Genomic DNA, 18,168 nt, shown 5'->3' with positions numbered 1-18,168 from the left:
TCTGTCTTCACCAGAATAATCCCATTGTATTAGCATAGTCAGACCTCAAAGATGATGCATGGCAATTGATGAGGTTTATCGTTCTTAGCATCCTTAACTGACTCTGTGGTCATGGCCACAGATATGTCCAGTCACACAGTGAAATAATAATAATTTCATCAAGTGTGTGTTGTTGCTATCATGCTTAAAAGGCAAACCATATTTTTGAGGGTTGGGGTTAGTAGGAAGGAGGGATGAGGATCATATCCACCCTAACCAGCTGCCTATCCAAGTAACCCTCAGTCCTACGTGAGTATACAAACTATTTGTAGGGCTTGTAAAATCTGATTGCCTATGTCCTACCTTAGACTTGGACAACAAGTGGAACACATGAGAACAGCCATGTGCTGTAATAATCACCTCAAACCAACACACAAAAAAACAAAGTCTAACCAAAAGGAACTGTTTCACAGGCCATATTGTGGTCAAACCTGGCCTCTAAATATATTATATTTAAAAAATAATGTGCACAATGTAATTTCAACTTTTTGTCATGTTTAAACCTTTCAATTTTTGCCATGTTTAAAACCATGTTTCAATCTGTCTCATGTAAAAATTCAAATCTCCAGCCACTCCCTATTGTATTACCTTTGCCATAAATGACTTTTGATATTATCATTTGTCATCATGTTTTCCATATTGTTTTCTTATACTTGAGACATATTTCTCTAAACTCATAATTCTATCAGAACTGGGAAAATAAAGGTATATCATGAGAATCATGCCATCAACAAAAACATAAAAGAAAAAATATTATTGATAATGAAGACTATTCAGATGTGTTTAACAAGCAGGCACTAAATCTTCTCTGCTCAGTCATTCTATCTGGCACCTGTAAGCTTTGGAGTTTGCAACTTGTAATATAATCTCTGCCCACTAATTCTTCAATGCAGACTGAAAAATCGTTATTGGCTGGTCTCTTCATGGGGTGTGCATGCTCTTGGGAAAGATATAGTCAGGGAATGCATCTTATATGAGCTGTCTAAATTCCCAGTGCTATAGCAGTTTGATGAATGTTAAATATAGAACTTTCTGTAAGTAGGAGACCTAGGGAAATGCAGATGGTATTACCTTTATGTAGGCAAAAGAGAATACTTGTCCCTGAGGTATTTTCATCAGGCTGCTTTTGCCAATACTTGATATATTAAAAAGAAAAGGGGAAATTATCAAAATGTGGTTATGTGTACTCCGCAGAAGAATAATGGCTTCAATTCTCCTTTTCAGTATAACTTACATGTCTATTTGTCATGTTGTTTATGGAAGATTTTTTTGATTAAAGTCATACCTGGAAAAACTTGTGTAATAGCTGAGGTCTTATCTAAAATGGTGATGTGTCAACAGCACACAGGGGCCTTTCAGAAATGCTTGTGAAGGAAAGGCATCAAAATGATAGAATTCTTATTAACAGTGGAAACAAAGACTTTAAAAAAAGCTAATAGTGAAAAAATGTTAATAATAAAAAAGATACTAATTCCAATTAATTTTAAGCCTTAACAAAGGAGACTGAAACAAATAAAATCAGTAGTTCACCTACTGACCCCCAGTTATCCCTCTATTTGTTGTTGTTCAGTCGCTACGTCATGTCTCTTTGTGTCTCTCTGTGCAGCCCACCGACTGCAGCATGTCAGGTTCACCTGTCCTTCACCATCTGAAATTTGCTCAAATTCATGCCCACCGAGTCAGTGATACTATCTAACCATCTCATCCTCTGTCACCCCCTTGTCCTTTTGCCTTCAATCTTTCCCAGTATCACAAGTGCTAACTGTTGAACGTTCTCCCCACTGCTGCTCTGGTCTTTCCATACACATACAGAAAAAGTACTTCTCTAAGTAGAACGCAGCCTGAGATCCTGCAGCAAAGAAAGTTGTGTGATGGAAAGATGGGATGGGCAAGAAGAACTACTGTTTTTTCAGAAAGTCAGTTGCTTGCAGACCTACCAGAACATAATGCCAAAGAATCACGTTCCCCCAACATGTAACAAACTTACGCTAGACAAAACCACTAAGCCCTGGGAGTTTGAGTTGTGAATTGCACCTGCCAAAGTCCTATGTAGTCCTGAAGCAGAAAACAAAATTTGATCTGAACACAAGGAATGGAAACAAAGGATAAACAACCGCCAAGTCTCTTGTTGAGCAAGATTTTATAGATGTGTTCTCTTTTAAGAAGATTGATGAAGAGGATAAATAAATAATATAATAACTTCAAAACCCAAGTCTAAAGAAAGAAAGAATTTCATCATGAAGACTCAGGTGAATTATACTTTGATGAATGTTTTATTTAATGAGTGAGGTTATATCTTCCCAAGAAGCATCAAGCTATCAGAAGGAAAATAATGTGAAATATTCATGCATGCCCCTCACACACAAAATGAGATCACCTCAACTAATGACTTGTAATTATCTAAGTCTGAAACATTTTACAAATATTTTAACTTTTTAGAAGATAACTGAAAAGAAGTATGAGTTGTTTTGAATTTTCATTTATTAAATTAAGCTAAACTATTCAGCTTTCAGTGCTAGACTCTTGTTGTTGTTCAGTCACTAAGACATGTCCAACTCTTTACAGTCCCATGAACTGCAGCATGCCAGGCTTTCCTGTCCTTCACCATTTCGCGGAGTTTGCTCAAACTCATGTCCATTGAGTCAGTGATGCCATCCACCCATCTCATCATCCATGACTCTCTTCTCCTCCTGTCCAGAATCAGGGTCTTTCCCAGTGAGTTGGCTCTTCCCATCAGGCAGCCAAAGTATTTTAGCTTCAGCATCAGTCCTTCCAGTGAATATTCAGGGTTGATTTCCTTTAGGATGGACTGGTTGGATCTCCTTGACGTCCAAGGGACTCTAGAGTCTTCTCCAACAACACAGTTCAAAAGCATCAATTCTTCATAAGTCAGGTGCTCAGCCTTCTTTGTAATCCAGCTCTCGCTGGGAAAACCATAGCTTTGACTGTACAGATGAAGAAATAATCCCAAAATATTGACAAAATATCTTAACTTAGATTTTCTGAAACTTAGAGAATGGTGTAACAAGAATTTGACATAAAGGACTATGTGATTTATTGGGAAAAGATCACAACCTAAGAAGTTTATATTTAGTTTGCTAATTAGTTTGTTTAGCTTGCTAATTAGATTGTTAGCTGTTTAGTTTGTTCATATAAGAAGAAAATAAATATATTTTTTGGATATCTAAGTTTTTAGAAAGGATAGCATTTCTATGTCATCATCAAAGTATTCCCCAAAATATCTTCTAAGTAAAGGAATGAGTAAACTTAAAAGCTCAAATAGAAGTTATAGTGTTAAAGAATTTGTGGTGAATAATGAATTCAATAAAACATGGAATTAAGTGTAAATAATTATTAACCTTTGCAACAACCCTATAAGTAAAGGTATTAGACAAACTGAAGTTTACAGGGGTGGGGTAAGACATAGCTGAGATTTGTACCTGTGCTTGCCTGATTCTAAATACCATGTTATATATTTTCTTTTATAACAGATGTTGATTCAAATTTGGATAAAAGACAAATCAAACTACATCTTGCTTTTAAAATATATACTGCAAAAATATACTGAAGAAAATAAAAGTTGAAAATTTATGGCCAGTAATGATTGCTTAAAGAAACAGACACAAAGGAATTATTTTCAATCTTAATTTTAGAAAAAATATAATTCAAGGCAAAAGTATTAGGCAAAGAAAATTACTTCATTTATTTAAATTCTGAAATCCAAATAAAAGCATGTTATCCATGTTCTTTCATGAGGCAAATATTAAAGTATTATAATATTTAAATAAAATATAGTAGAATAAAAGAATGTGATAAAACCCACAATAGTAGTGACATGTTAGAAATACTTTGAAACTTTGATAAAATAGTAAAAATGCAAAAAAAAATAGAATATAAAAAATTAAAATAATGTCAGTTTGTGCTTAATAAAATATATGCTTTTCAGGATCCTTAATTGATAATATGCTGTATGAATTTTTTTAAATTCATTTAAAAATGTTTTAAATAAAATAAAATTCATTAAAAATGTGACCTATTCAACCCACTTTCTGATCTCAATATGTTAAGAGGCAACGTCATAGCCCTAAATCTTTAGTTAGTAACAATTAAAGGAAAGCAAAGGAACTAGACAGTAAGAAAAAGAAAAACTTTTTCTTTAATAAAGAATTGGTTTAAATAAAACCAATGACGTAAATCTAGTAAAAGTTGAAAACTAATAGAACTTAAAGAATTCACAGATACGAAATGTTGACTAAATCTAAAAGTTTATTTTTAAAAGGAGTAAATTAGCAAATCCTCTGGCAAATCTAGCCAAGAGAAAATGTCAATAAGAAAATCAGTCATGAGAAAATGTCAGTATATAGAATCAGAGGAAATGCTTATTTTATTTTCTTATGTCTAAAAATATATGACTTTTCAAAGAGAAATACTAATTAACAGAATTATGTCAGATGATAATAATGTCTCAGTATGGGTTTATCAGTGGCAAGAAATATACCACTCTGGTGGGTGATATTGATAGTGGCAGAAGCTACCCATATGCGGGACTGGAGGTATGTGTCGATCTCTGTTCCTTCTACTCAATTTGACTGTGAGCCTACAATTACTCTAAATAATAGAGTATATTAATAGAACAAATTCAACTCAATAAAAAAATTATGTCAAGTGATGAATGGAATTTTTTAAGGAATGTTTGTATAAATTTTAATTCAAAAGATTACCCAGGACAAGTGTTGTCACTGAGTTATTCCAAACACAAGTAAAACAGAATTTTCGTATTTTATGAATCATCCCATCATCACTGTCTCAATGGACATGAGTTTGAGCAAACTCAGTGAAGGACGGGAGCCTGGCCTGCTGCAGTCCATGGGGTCAGGAAGAGTTAGGTACAACTTAGCAAATGAATGACAGCAACGATATTACTTTGCAGACATCATGAAAAAAAAAATATATTCACTATACACTGAAAAGAAAAAGTTCCTGCTAAGTAGGGCCAGTATACCATTTTCTCACATGAGTAGATTAAATGGGCTAAATTGTTCCTAAAATAATTTATCAGTTTAAGGAAACCCCAGTCATATTGAAAGGACTTTTTTTTCCTTTGTGGAGAGACGGAACAGTTTGGAATAATGTGTTTAAATGTATAAAGCTGATAAATAAATAAGAGCTGAAATGAGGTAACCATTTAGGACAAAAAGAGATCTAGGCATCACCATTTCCCATGTGTGTTAAAGGCTACTACTTATGTAATGCAAAGCTATAGTATTTAGTGTTACATTGGCGTAAGAATCACCTAACTGTGAAAGAATGGTTTAGATTATAAAACTACTGAAAGTTTTTGTTCTTTTTTTTTCTGACATATGTACAGCATTGATATGGTTAACACTTTACCATATATACAATTTTGCATCCTGCTTGTGTACTTGTTCTTATGTAATAAGCACACTCTGCTGCACGTGGTCTTTTAAAGTATTGATATTATTTTAATGACTACCTAATTTACTTATTAAGTAAATACTTCACATTTTAAATTCTTTGTCATTGACCAGTCAAGTTGTTTGCTTTCAATTTTTCAGGAAAAAAGTATTATTCTAGCCAGTCCCTTGGTAATAGAACTTTTATGAAAAGCTTAATTTGCTTTCTTACTTAATCTCTAGGTTCATATGTCCACCAGATGGATTGCTTGATGTTTATTTGACCAAAACTTGATCAGATGGAATATCTTGTAAAGAAAAATTGATCTGAAAGGAACAAAACTTTAGAAACTGTAGTTTGTCTTGAAGCTTTTACAATAAGAGAACAGGAGTCTGTCTATATGTACAAATAGTCTGACAAATGAAAATTATGTTACACTCATACTATTATGTTATTATTTCATGCTAACTCTTATGAAAATTAATAATAAATATAAATTTGAGGAAGAAGGAAAAACCTTTACATCCCCCATAAAATAATAAACTAAATGCAATAAAGCAATCTATCACAAATTATAGGTTACATATTTTGGTTTGATTAGTTTGCCCCTAGGAAGAAAGGTGGTAAAATGCCTAATCATTTTTCTTTGCAACTTCGTCATACCTAATAGTAATTTATCATGACAATTGTTTTTAATATTTTTGTGTGAAAAAGAAAGAGGAAAAAGCAGATGTATGTAAAATTAGTCTAGTTGTACAACAAGGCTCAATCTGTCTAGAATTTTTTTGCTCCTAAATTGTGTTCTTTTGTTCTGTCTGCCCAACCATGCAAAACTGAACCCTGCCTCCTCAAAAAAAAAGTCATCTTGCTTATATTTTAGCAGCTAACATTTGAAATATGAAACGATAATTGAAATGAATGTTAATAAAAGAATTCAATATTTTTGAATTCAGTTAAACTGCACGTATAGCGATACTGAAGCTGGGGCCGTTTTCTGGGAAGACTTGGCTTGCGATAACTTCTATAAAAGCAGAAAATCCAGCTGCACAGGTTTTTGAGATAAAAATGGATTCACACTTAGACAAAGGGATGACAGAAGTGAGGTGCTAGTTAAATGGCATAACTGTTAAATGACGACGCTAAACCTCCGCACTCTGGCAAGAATGGCACATAGAATTCTACCGCAGAGGGCATCTCACGAATTGAATTGGAGCGTGGAGGCCTATTAAAAAGCAAGTGGCATGAGAAGCAAGAGCTCAATTCTTATGTGTTCTTTTGGCTGTTGGCTGACTTTTGTTTCTCCAGTTACCCTGAGATCGTGTGCTCCACCATGAAAAACTTGACAGTATGGAATCTGTTGGCATCTCGTTAGTCCTGGGGAAATAGGACTTCTGAAGATGAAAGATAAGCCAAGAAAGCTCCCATGGGAATCAGAATGATTGGCCATGGAGCAGTTTTATGTGCTTGTGAATCTTTACAGAAAGGAACCCTCTCTGTGCCCCCCTTTCCGAGATTCACTGCTGGAATCTCAAACCTGAAAGACATGAGAGGCCATTCCAAGACTGCCTTATGGCTCAAGTTCCCATCAAATACTTAAAACTGCTGTCAAGTACTTGAACGTCTCATTTCTAAACTAACCCATCCTATCAATGAATCTTTAATACTATAAAATTTGAAATGATGCCCTCTCCGTTTCCCAAATCTTCATCAGTCTGGTCTATATACAATCTAAATGATCTACTTCTTTATTTTTTTTTAATTTGTCACTCTCTTTTATGTAAGACCAGGGTACATTCACAGGATAAAGCTGTGTACACAGAGGGAGCACCAAGTTACAGGTTCCAGCCCTTAATCAGCAGCAAGAAGTTATTCTCACCAGCCCTAATCAGTTTCAGCAGAATTACCATTACTTCCTTAGAGTGATACTCTCAGATAATATCTATTTTACTGTCAATAGTTCATATTTTTTAAATTTATTTTATTTATAGTATAGTGATCTACTTCTTTCTTGAATACGAGTTCCCAGTAATGGGCGGTTTCTCCAGGGGCATACCCAACTTATCACCACCACCCTGCCTGCAGCTTGGTGGGACTACCTCTTCTCTCCTAGACTCTGGGCATATTTGGATTTGATAGCACCTAAGATGTGGGTGCCATGTCTTATGCAGTAAGTATGGACATAATAGAAATATGTAAATGAGAAAGTACAAAACTCAAATGAGTTCTGCAGCCAGGCAGGGAATACAAGGGTGATGTCATCCAAAGACAGAGGGAGAAACAGAGATCAAGAGAGTAGGGTCCCTACCAGCATGCGCTTCATTTATGGCTTGAAGCACTGTATGGATAAATCGAATGCTGATTTCACCTGTGGTCTGCAGTTTGCTCTCAGTATGCCTCAGGCCAGTGTTCTCGGTGGTATTTGCAGCCACAAGTGAAACATCAGACCACCTACTGTTCTCACCGTGCCAGACAACTAATACATTTGTTGTTGTTGTCGCTTAGCCTTGTCTGACTGTTTACAACCTGTTGGACAGCTCCCCTGTCCTCCAGTATTTCCTGAAGTTTGCTCACATTCATGTCCATTGAGTCAGTGATGCCAGCCAACCATCTCATCCTCTGCCGCCCCCTTCTCCTGCCCTCAGTCTGTCCCAGCATCAGGAGCTTTTCCAATGAGTCAGCTCTTCGCATCAGGTGGCTAGAGTATTAGAACTTCAGCTTCAGCACCAGTCCTTCCAATGAATATTCAGGTTTGATTTCTTTTAACTAATACATGACATGTTTCAAAATAAACTCTTTTGAAAAGGAAGCAGTTCACTACTACAAAACAACCAGAAATTATTTATTTTAAATCTTTCAGGGATAAATTTTCAAATGATCCTAAACCTCTTGTGACATTTGGATGTTGGTTGAGATCTCTTTTCCCAAAGCTGGAGAGATTATACTTATTCCATATATACTTATTAGCAATAATAATATTACCTTTTATTTAGCTCTCTTTGTGGCAGGCCCAATGCTAAGTATTTTGTGCACATGTGTGTTGTGTGCTGTGCTGTGCTTAGTCACCCAGTCGTGTCCAGCTCTTTGCGACCCCATGGACTGTAGCCCACCAGGCCCCTCTGTTCATGGAATTCTCCAGGCAAGAATACTGGAGTGGGTTGCCGTTCCCTTCTCCAGGGGATCTTCCTGACCCAGGAATCAAACCGGGGTCTCCTGCATTGAGGGCAGGTTCTTTACCAGCTGAGCTACCAGGGAAGCAGAATTAAAAATAATTCTCCCAAAGGAACGTGAAGTTGGCACTGCCCACAACTAGTGCAGTGCAAAACTTTGGTTGTTGCTCTTTCTATCCTCATCCCTTTATATTTTCAGTGATGAGACACGCTCTTTCCACCCATAACTCTAGGTCTGAGGCATGACAATTTTTAGAAATGCATTAAAAAATTTGTACTGATTTGTTCTGTAACTGCCTAAAGACTAGCTGGAATGAGAAACTCAAACTGCTTTTTTTTTTTTAAGTGGCTTTTTTTTTTCAAGTGGTTTTTTTTTTCCTAGTTGTCATTAAAACACTTCTCATGAAAACACCCTTCTCTCATATTGTAGACAGAGGTCGGATGGAGAGTCAAACCTTCTCCACCGTAAGGGACTGCCTCGCTGCGGGGCAGGAGGAACTCATCCTGCTGCAGGAGAAAGTCAAGAATGGGAAACTCTCTGTGGACGAAGCCCTGGAGAAGTTTAAACACTGGCAGATGGGAAAGACTGGCCTGGAGCTGATTCAGCAGGTAATACAGACTCCACTCTACTGTGGCATGCTCCCTCCCTTGCAGAGTCCTAGCCTCTTTGTAAATATTTAGTCTTAACAAAAAATGCAGGTAACTGTTCTTTCTTTCATTTTTAACTAACCACAAAAAAGAGGCTTTAAATTACTGATTAAAAGTTTAACAATATCCAGGTTTCATGTTTACAAACCACTGATGTACTCAGTGCTAAGACTGAGTGTATCATAGCTAATATGTAATCAACGTATAAGGCTGCCCTTAGTAGAGTGAATGTTTTATGAATCTCATTGCTGAAATTAAGGTGAAGCGTCTTTATACCAACGTGCTTAGAATTCTGAAGAATTTATTATTTAGACCAGACTTAAAGGGAACAAGAAAATGATTAAAATCATATCAGACAATAGTGAAGTCACTCAGTCGTGTCCGACTCTTTGCGACCCCATGGACTGTACAGCCTACCAGGCTCTTCAGTCCATGGAATTTTCCAGGCAAGAGTACTGGAGTGGGTTGCCATTTCCTTCTTAAAGGGATCTTCCCAACCCAGGGATCAAACCCGGGTTTCCCGCACTGCAGGCAAACGCTTTACTGTCTAAGCCATCAGGGAAGCCAGTAGTCAGACAATAGTCCTGAACAAATTTAATGTTTTATATTCCCATTTACTTTTGGAAAAATAAATATCTACATCAGAATTTGCATATGTATAAATACATACATATACAAATATATATATATATCATGATTTGCATATAGATCAGTCAGGATTTACAGGGAAATTATGCCAAGAGTATTAAATTTAGATAAGCCTGTCTTCTATAAAAATAATTTGCATCCTGAAAAGGGATTGGAGTAAGTGGTTCCAAGAGGAGAATGAAAACAAAATATACTATGCATGTAATATAATATACAGTCCATGACAGTCCTCAGTGAGGGGATTCAAGACTGTATTCTATCTATCCAACAGGCCATACCACTCACAAAATATTTCACCAGTTTTTTTCTTCTCCTCATATAAAGCCCCCAGTAGCTCAGCAGCCAGTTCTCAGGCAGCCATCTCATTAGATCCGTTAAGCCCAAGTATCAATAATCATTAATAGCCTAATATGCTACCTTTCCCAAGGGATCATTTTCCCTTTAAAATAGTGCTTAAGAAGACATTTTTTTAAACAACAGAGAAATGAATCAGAATAGTGATTCAAGCAATATGGCACATAGACAGGAGATTGTTTAGGTAAGGGGACTTCCCCGATACATGTGTGGTCACGCACCTTGTTAGAAGTCGCCTGTCTCGCAGGATAGCTCTTGTTGCGGTTTGGTGGCTGGCCTGGTCAAGCTTTTGCAGTGTGAAGCAGGGGCAGTTGTTTTGCCAAACAAATGTTAAGAATGCTAATTGTGGAGCTCTGTGATGTTGGTCGTTCATGGTCAGAACTACAGCATTGCTCCTCAGTCCACACTGTTGCTATCACCAGCAAGCATCCCTCTTATCCTGAAGTGGGTAAAGTGTGCCCAAGTACTGAACTGCAGACCACTTTCCTGATAATGCTAGAAAATAAGTTTATGTAAGTTTCATTGAGAGAAGTCAATTGTACTTTAGCCTCCTTAGACCTTTCTGTAATAAAGTTTACAGTTTAAAGTGATCCATTGTAAATCTTGTTAATGATTTCACTAGTTGCTTTATCAGACCCTTGGTTGTTTCTATTTTATTTGTGGATTTATATTCAGTTGTTGTTTTTGTTCAGTCGCTCAGTCATGTCCAACTCTTTGCGACCCATGGACTGCAGCACACCAGGCTTCTCTGTCCTTCACCAACTCCCCGAGCTTGCTCAAACTCATGTCCATTGAGTCAGTGATGCCATCCAACCATCTCATCCTCTGTCGTCCCCTTCTCCTCCTGCCTTCTATCTTTCCCAGCATCAGGGTCTTGTCCAGTGAGTCGACTCTTTACATCAGATGGCCAAAGTATTTATTGGCACTTCAGCTTGAGCATCAGTCCTTCCAATTAATATTCAGGGTTGATTTCCTTTAAGTTTGACTGGTTTGACTTCCTTGCAGCCCAAAGGACTCTCAAGAGTCTTCTCCAACACCACAGTCCAAAAGCATCAATTCTTTGGTGCTCAGCCTTTTCTAAGGTCCAGTTCTCACATCCATACATGACTACTAGAAAAATCATAGTTTTGACTATTTGGGCCTTTGTCTGCAAAGTAATGATCTGCTTATTAATAAACTATCTAGGTTTGTCACAGCTTTTCTTCCAAGGATCAAGTGTTTTTTAATTTCATGGCAGCCATCACCATCTGCAGTGATTTTGGAGCCAAAGAAAATAAAGCTTTCTCTGTTTCCATTGTTTCCCTATCTATATGCCATGAAGTGATGGGACCAGATGCCATGATCTTAGTTTTTTGAATGTTCAGTCTTAAACCAGCTTTTTCACTCTCCTGTTTCACCTTCACCAAGAGGCTCTTTAGTTTCTCTTCACTTTCTGCCATAAGGGTGATGTCATCTGCATATCTAAGGTTACTGATATTTCTCCTGGCAATCTTGATTCCAGCTTGGGCTTCCTCCAGCCCGGCATTTCACATGACGTACTCTGCATACAAGTCATATAAACAGGGTGACAGTATACTGCCTTGATGCACTCCTTTCCCAATTTTGAATCAATCTGTTGTACCATGTTTGGTTTTAACTGTTGCTTCTTGACCTGCATACAGATTTCTCAGGAGGTAGGTAAGGTGGTCTGGTATTCCCATCTCTTTAAGAATTTTCCACAGTTCTTTGTTATCACACAGTCAAGGCTTTAGCAGAAGTAGATGTTTTCCTGGAACTCTCTTAATTTTTCTATGATCCAGTGGATGTTGGCAATTTGATCTCTGGTTCCTCTGCCCTTTCTAAATCCAGCCTGTACATCTGGAAGTTCCTGGTTCATGTACTGTTGAAGCATAGCTTGAAGGATTTTGAGCATGCCCTTACCAGCATGTGAAATGAGTGCAATTGTGCAGTAGTTTGAATATTCTTTGGCATTGCCCTTCTTTGGGATTAGACTGACCTTTTCCAGTCCTGTGGCCACTGCTGAGTTTTCCAGATTTGCTGGCATATTGAGTGTAGCACTTTAACAGTTCTTTTAGGATTTGAAATAGCTCATCAAGGATTCTATCACCTCCACTAGCTTTGTTTGTAGTGATGTTTTCTAAGGCCCATTTGACTTCACATTCCAAGATATCTGGCTCTAGGTAAATGATCACACCATCACAGTTATCTGAGTCATTAAGATCTTTTTTGTATATTTATTTTCAGTATCATTTTAGAAAGAATTAAAGGCGGTCTAAGGGGCTTACAAGGTGACTCAGTGGTAAAGAATCCTCCTGCCAATGCAAGAGAACTGGGTTCAATCCTTGGGTCAGAAGGATTCCCTGGAGGAGGAAATGGCAACCCACTCCTTGCCTGGGAAAGTATTCTCGCCTGGGAAATCTCATGGATAGAGGAGCCTAATGTGCAGGAGTTAGACATGACCTGGGGACTAAAAACAATACTCAATTACTTCAAGACTGACGTGGCTTATCTAATATATAGGAACAATGGAATAATGAATACAGTAAGCACTCATGCAAAACAAAACCAAAAAGTAACCTGTAGATGAAAGAACAAACCCTAAAACTACTTTCCATAAGAGCCAAAGTTTCTGACTCCGACTGAGTACAAGGATTTATTCAGTTCTTTTCCCTTTCCTTCCCAGCCTTCCTGATATAATTGACTAGGACATTGTCTAAATGTAAAGTGTACAGTGGATTGATTTTATATACTGCAAAATGATGACCACCATAACATTAGCTAACACCTCCATCATGTCAAAAAATTAACATTTTTGTGTGACAAGAATATACAATATTAACTCTCTTAGCAACTTTCAAGTTGCTGTATATAATATATATGTAATACAGTACTGTTAAATAGTCATCTTGCTGTACATTGGATTCCCAGAACTTTTTCATCTTGTAACTGGAAGTTTGTACCCTTTGACCAACATCAGCATCTCTGAATTTCTTCCACTCCTCAGTCCCCGATAACCACCATTCAATTCTGTTTCTATGAATTGGCTTTTTTAAGAGTTCACATATAAGTATGATCACACAGTATTTGTCTTTGCCTATCTGACTTATTTCACTTGGCATAATGCCCTCAGAGTCTACCCATGTTGCCAAAAATGGTAGGATTTCCTTCTTTCTCATGGTGAATAGTATTACATCATGCGTATATATATATATATATATATACAGACATATATGTCACATGTTCTTTATGCATTCCTAGAAACTTAGGTGGTTTCCATATCTTGGCCAGTGCAATGAACATGGAAGTGTGGCTATTTGGTTGAGATCATGATTTCATTTCCTTTGGATAAATACCCAGAAGTAGGAATGCTCAATCATACAGTGGTACTATTTTTAATGTTTTGAGGAAGCTCCATACCGATTTCCATAATGGCTGCACCGATTTACATTTACACCAACTCTGCACAAGGCTTCTTTTTTCTCCATAACCTTATCTCTTACCTCTTGTCCTTTGATGATAGGCATTCTAACAGTTCCGAGTTAAGATCCTATTGTGGCTTTGATTTGCATTTCCCTGATGATTAGTGATGTTGAGAACTTTTTCATTTATCTGTTGGCCATTTTTATGTCTTCTTTGAGAAATGTCTGTTCAGGTCTTCTGACCATTTTTTAATCAGATTATTTGGGACATTTGTCATTAAGTTGTGTGAGTTCTTTATATATTTCAAATATTAACTTCTTGTCATATATATGATTTGCAAATATTTTCCCTCAGCCCACAGGGTAACTTTTCATTTTATTGGTTGGCCCTTTTGGTATGCAAAAGTTTTTTAGTCTGATGCAGTCCAAGTTGTTTATTTTTGCTTTTGTTGCTTGTACTTTTACAGTTATATCCAAAATATCATTGCCAAGACGAACGTGAGAGAGATTTTCCCCTGTGGTTTTTCAATCAGTCCTTGACTTGAGGGCCTGAACACAAGTCCTGTCTGCTTAGTCACTCAGTCATGTCTGACTCTTTGCAACCCTGTGGACTGTAGCCCACCAGGCTCCTCTGTCTGTGAAATTCTCCAGGCAAGAATACTGGGGTGGGTTGCCATTTCGCCCTCCAGGGGATCTTCTAGACCCAGGGATCAAACCCTCATCTCCTGAATTGCAGGCAGATTCTTTGCCCACTGAGCCATTGTGGACAAAAGTCAGAACATCAGAAAATGAATGTTCTCCCTGTTTTCCCAATACACACTGCCCATACACTTTTCAATCTTACTCTTGTCATTTACAAAAAATATTCATTTTAATCCTGAAGATGAATCTGTCAGAGGCGGCTGTGAAATTATATTCTTATTGACAGAGAGGTTTTATCCCAGGAAAATAAGAGGGAAAATGGCACAAACATAGAGTTAGTAGTAAAAGAGTTTCTAGAATAATGAAGAACCAGGTAGAATCCCTGCAGTTGAATGTGAGATGATTGGAAAAAAAAAACCTTGCCTTTAGCTCCCCTCTCTCCTGCTCACAATCACCAAGTCCCTAAAGAAGAATGTTTGCTCCACTCATAGGAGAGGATCTTTAAGGCAATGGACACACTCTATTTTAGGAAAAGTGGCTTCTAGGTTTGCAGGGCAGCCCTTAAGAAAAGTGCTACTCTTAAATTCTCTTTTAAAAGCACATTTATTGGTGCTCCCTTTGGTGACACATACACTAAGATTAGAACAATACAGAGAAGATTAGCACGGCCCCTGTGCAAGATGACATGCAAATTCATGAAGCATTCCATATTTTTAAAAAAATAAATAAAAGCAGATGTATTGAGCGTTAGCTTGTTTAACCTTTCAGTTAAAAGGTAATAGATGTTCAGCGTAGAACTTTTGGAAAGCAAAGAAAGATCACAAATGAGTTAAAAGTGGAAATCCAGTTATGTATCATTTGCTCTTGCATCCCTGGTTCTTAGAAGGAACTGCTAGGAAAGCGTATACCCTGCAGAGGCTAGAGATGGACTCAGGCAGAAGCAAACCTTTGTTATGTTGGCCTCCAGCTTTGAGGCACCGATAGCCAATGTAGATGCCTCATGTGTTTGTTTGAGAAAGTGAAAGTGAAGTCATTCAGTCGTGTCCGACTCTTTGCGACCCCATGGACTGTAGCCTACCAGGCTCCTCCGTCCATGGGATTCTCCAGGTAAGAATACTGGAGTGGGTTGCCATTTGAAAGAAGCTCCCAAAAGAACTGGGCTCTGGGTTCCCAACTTCTGTGTGACTTAGGAAAGTTACTTAATCTTCTGTAACTCAGTTTCCATGTCGGTGGATGTTTTTTATCCACGTCGTGAAGTTGCGAGGATTAAGTAAAACAATAACGTGTGAAGTAGCAGGAATGGTGGCTGGAACACTGTAAATACCGCATTAGCACTAAGTTGTAGTGGTTTTCCTGGTCATAGTAGTTAAAGTTTCCATCTCAATTCATAACAAACTTGTGAACCTTGACTTCTCTTTCCTGGTTGTCTCCTCATTAAGGAAAAACTACGCCAACTCCGAGATTGCATTGTTGGGAAAAGGCCAGAAGAAGAAAATGTCTACAGTAAGTAAAATTTGCCTGCTCTTCAAAAATAATAGAGTGATGAAGTGGAAAAAGCAAGGATGGTGAAGTAAAACAGGTCTGAGTTCAAATTTATATCCAGTCACTTCCTAGCCGCTTAAATTGGAGAATGTCTTACTCCTTGGTACTCAGGGTCCTTATCTGCAAAACAAGAATAATTATACGTATACCTGGAAGTGGTTGTACAAGTTAACACATAAAATACTTTTCACCTTCTCTGGCCCATAATGTAAATGCTAGTTACTTCCTTTCCTTTGATTTCCATATAAGTTGCATATAAGATAATTCTGCTTTAGTTTTGTGTGTGTGTGTGTATAAGTCTCAATACAGGATATTAAATTGCTAAAGAGTCACACTTTTTTTAATAAGGTAGAATATTCTCATTATAGTCAATTCTCACAGTTGTCCACATGTGGATCATTTTAAATTATAAATCTCATGTTGCCTTCCCCTGAAGCTAGCATGCTTCTTCTCAACACAGATTCCTCTTGCTAATAATTAGCAGTTGCTCCCAGGGGGAAAAAACACTCATTTTAATGTTAACACAAACCAAACATTATTAAGATGGTAAATCTTCTCCAAAGATAAACAACACATTCCAAAATTGAAAATAAATTATGTTATCATTCTCTGGCCACCCTATTCCCAAGTCCCTACTCCTGCATAGATAATTAAAAACTGACAACTGCTAGTAAAGTTTGAAAGCCTCCATCTCTTCTATTTTCAATAATACTGCATAACTTTTAGATAGTACGTCATGGTGAAATTCACTATGTTAAAATTCATTTTCTTTTTATATTATCGGATTGTTATCTACTTCTCATAGAGTATTCTTTAAGCTCTCTTAGAAATGTTTTCTAAAACATAAATATACTTTCTAAAATAATTAAGGTCCTAAACACAAAACTAATTTACAAATAACTGAGTTCTACAAATCTACATTCTAATGTGGAATAAGAGTAAAATTTTTTAAATGTATAAAATTATAAAATATATAAATAATTTCACTAGGGAACATTAAATAGTAGTAGTAGCTAATATTTATTGTCTTATCTACTATGCACAAAATTATCCCATTAATAACCCTTTGAGATAGGCATTAATCCCAATTTAAAATAAGGAAACTGAGAATCTGAGAAACTAAGAAGCCTCTAAACACACAGATTAGAGATTATAGCCCATGTCTATTGGAATCCAAAGTTAACACTCTGAATCGTTGGTGTCTTAATTAGGAATCAACTAGTTCTTCTTTCAGCTAAAATGGAATAAGCAGTACCAGACAAGCCCTCCCACTGTAAGGATACAAATAATAGGCAAAAAAAATATGAAGCAACTGATTTCAGGGAGTAAATGATAGGCAGACTGAAACTGTAATCCTAGAGAAAAACAAAATATGTGAGATGTCTCTCACCATCACCCACAAGTTGATTTTCTGACTACAGTCTGTGCAAAGCGGTCAAACTGAGGTGGCAAAGGTCAGAGTTAGGGGCAGCGAGAGCTGCTGGAATGTGTGTGGTGGGTCACTGAAGGGGAGGGAGCCGTGAAGAGAGGCTCAGGGGGAGGGAGGGTCCACAAGTCTGGCTCAGAGACGAGCTGTACTGAACGTGTGCAGACAAGACCCCTGGAAGCATGTGAGATAGCAGCTTTTAGGGTTGTGAAGGCAGAATAGACATGCTGGAGGTTGGCCAAAGTCAGGGTAAAGCCAAACTGGGAATGTTTGTTTGAGTCCTGCCCTGCCAGAGAGGAAAGGTCTCCTAACACTTTGTTAAAATGCCTCGCATCCTGCTGTGACACCCAAGAGATGTCAAGAGTAAGGACCACGACTTAGCGCAAGACCTACTCTGGACTCGCCCCAGTAAAGCCTAGAACCAAACCCCTACAAGAGCCCGGTGGAAAATGGAACTTATAGGCTTGGTCTTACTGTTGTTGTTTAGTGGCTAAGTCGTGTCTGACTCTTTTGCCATCCCCATTTCCTAGCCAAGAATACTGGAGTGAGTTGCCACTTCCTTCTCTAGGGGCTCTTCCCAACCCAGGAATCGAACCCACATCTCCTGCATTGTAGGCAGATTTTTTTTTTACTGCTGAGCCATCAGGGAAGTTCTACTGAGAGTCTTAGCAAATATATTGAGCTTTGTATAGGTTGACACTGAAAAAAAGCAGAAAACCAAGCCTACCACAGGTTCATGACAGTAATCAAACTGCCTGGTAAAACAAGAACCTATATTCATCAAAGGAATATAGAATATGAATATAGAATCCAGAATATGTTACAGATTATCTTTAAAATCCAGTATTCAGGGTTTTTTTTTAAATGA

At 37.4% G+C, this 18,168-nt stretch overlaps 1 protein-coding gene and 1 non-coding gene across 3 annotated transcripts in view; both read left to right on the top strand.

The window, feature by feature from the left end:
• The window catches only part of BANK1 (B cell scaffold protein with ankyrin repeats 1), a 306,464-nt gene that overhangs the window by 283,729 nt on the left and 4,567 nt on the right, over window positions 1–18,168 (top strand). For both annotated transcript variants that reach the window (XM_065907388.1, XM_065907387.1), the window contains exons 12-13: window positions 9,052–9,230; window positions 15,772–15,835. In XM_065907388.1, the coding sequence (XP_065763460.1) occupies window positions 9,052–9,230; window positions 15,772–15,835 (243 nt within the window). The remainder of the gene's footprint in view (window positions 1–9,051; window positions 9,231–15,771; window positions 15,836–18,168) is intronic.
• Window positions 14,942–15,047, top strand: LOC136148192 (U6 spliceosomal RNA). The gene has a single exon (XR_010659476.1). It is a non-coding gene; the product is annotated as a U6 spliceosomal RNA (small nuclear RNA).

Source organism: Muntiacus reevesi, chromosome 16 (genome assembly GCF_963930625.1).
Source record: "Muntiacus reevesi chromosome 16, mMunRee1.1, whole genome shotgun sequence".
Taxonomy (NCBI): Eukaryota; Metazoa; Chordata; class Mammalia; order Artiodactyla; family Cervidae; genus Muntiacus; species Muntiacus reevesi.
This window is presented reverse-complemented; position numbering and strand designations above follow the sequence as displayed.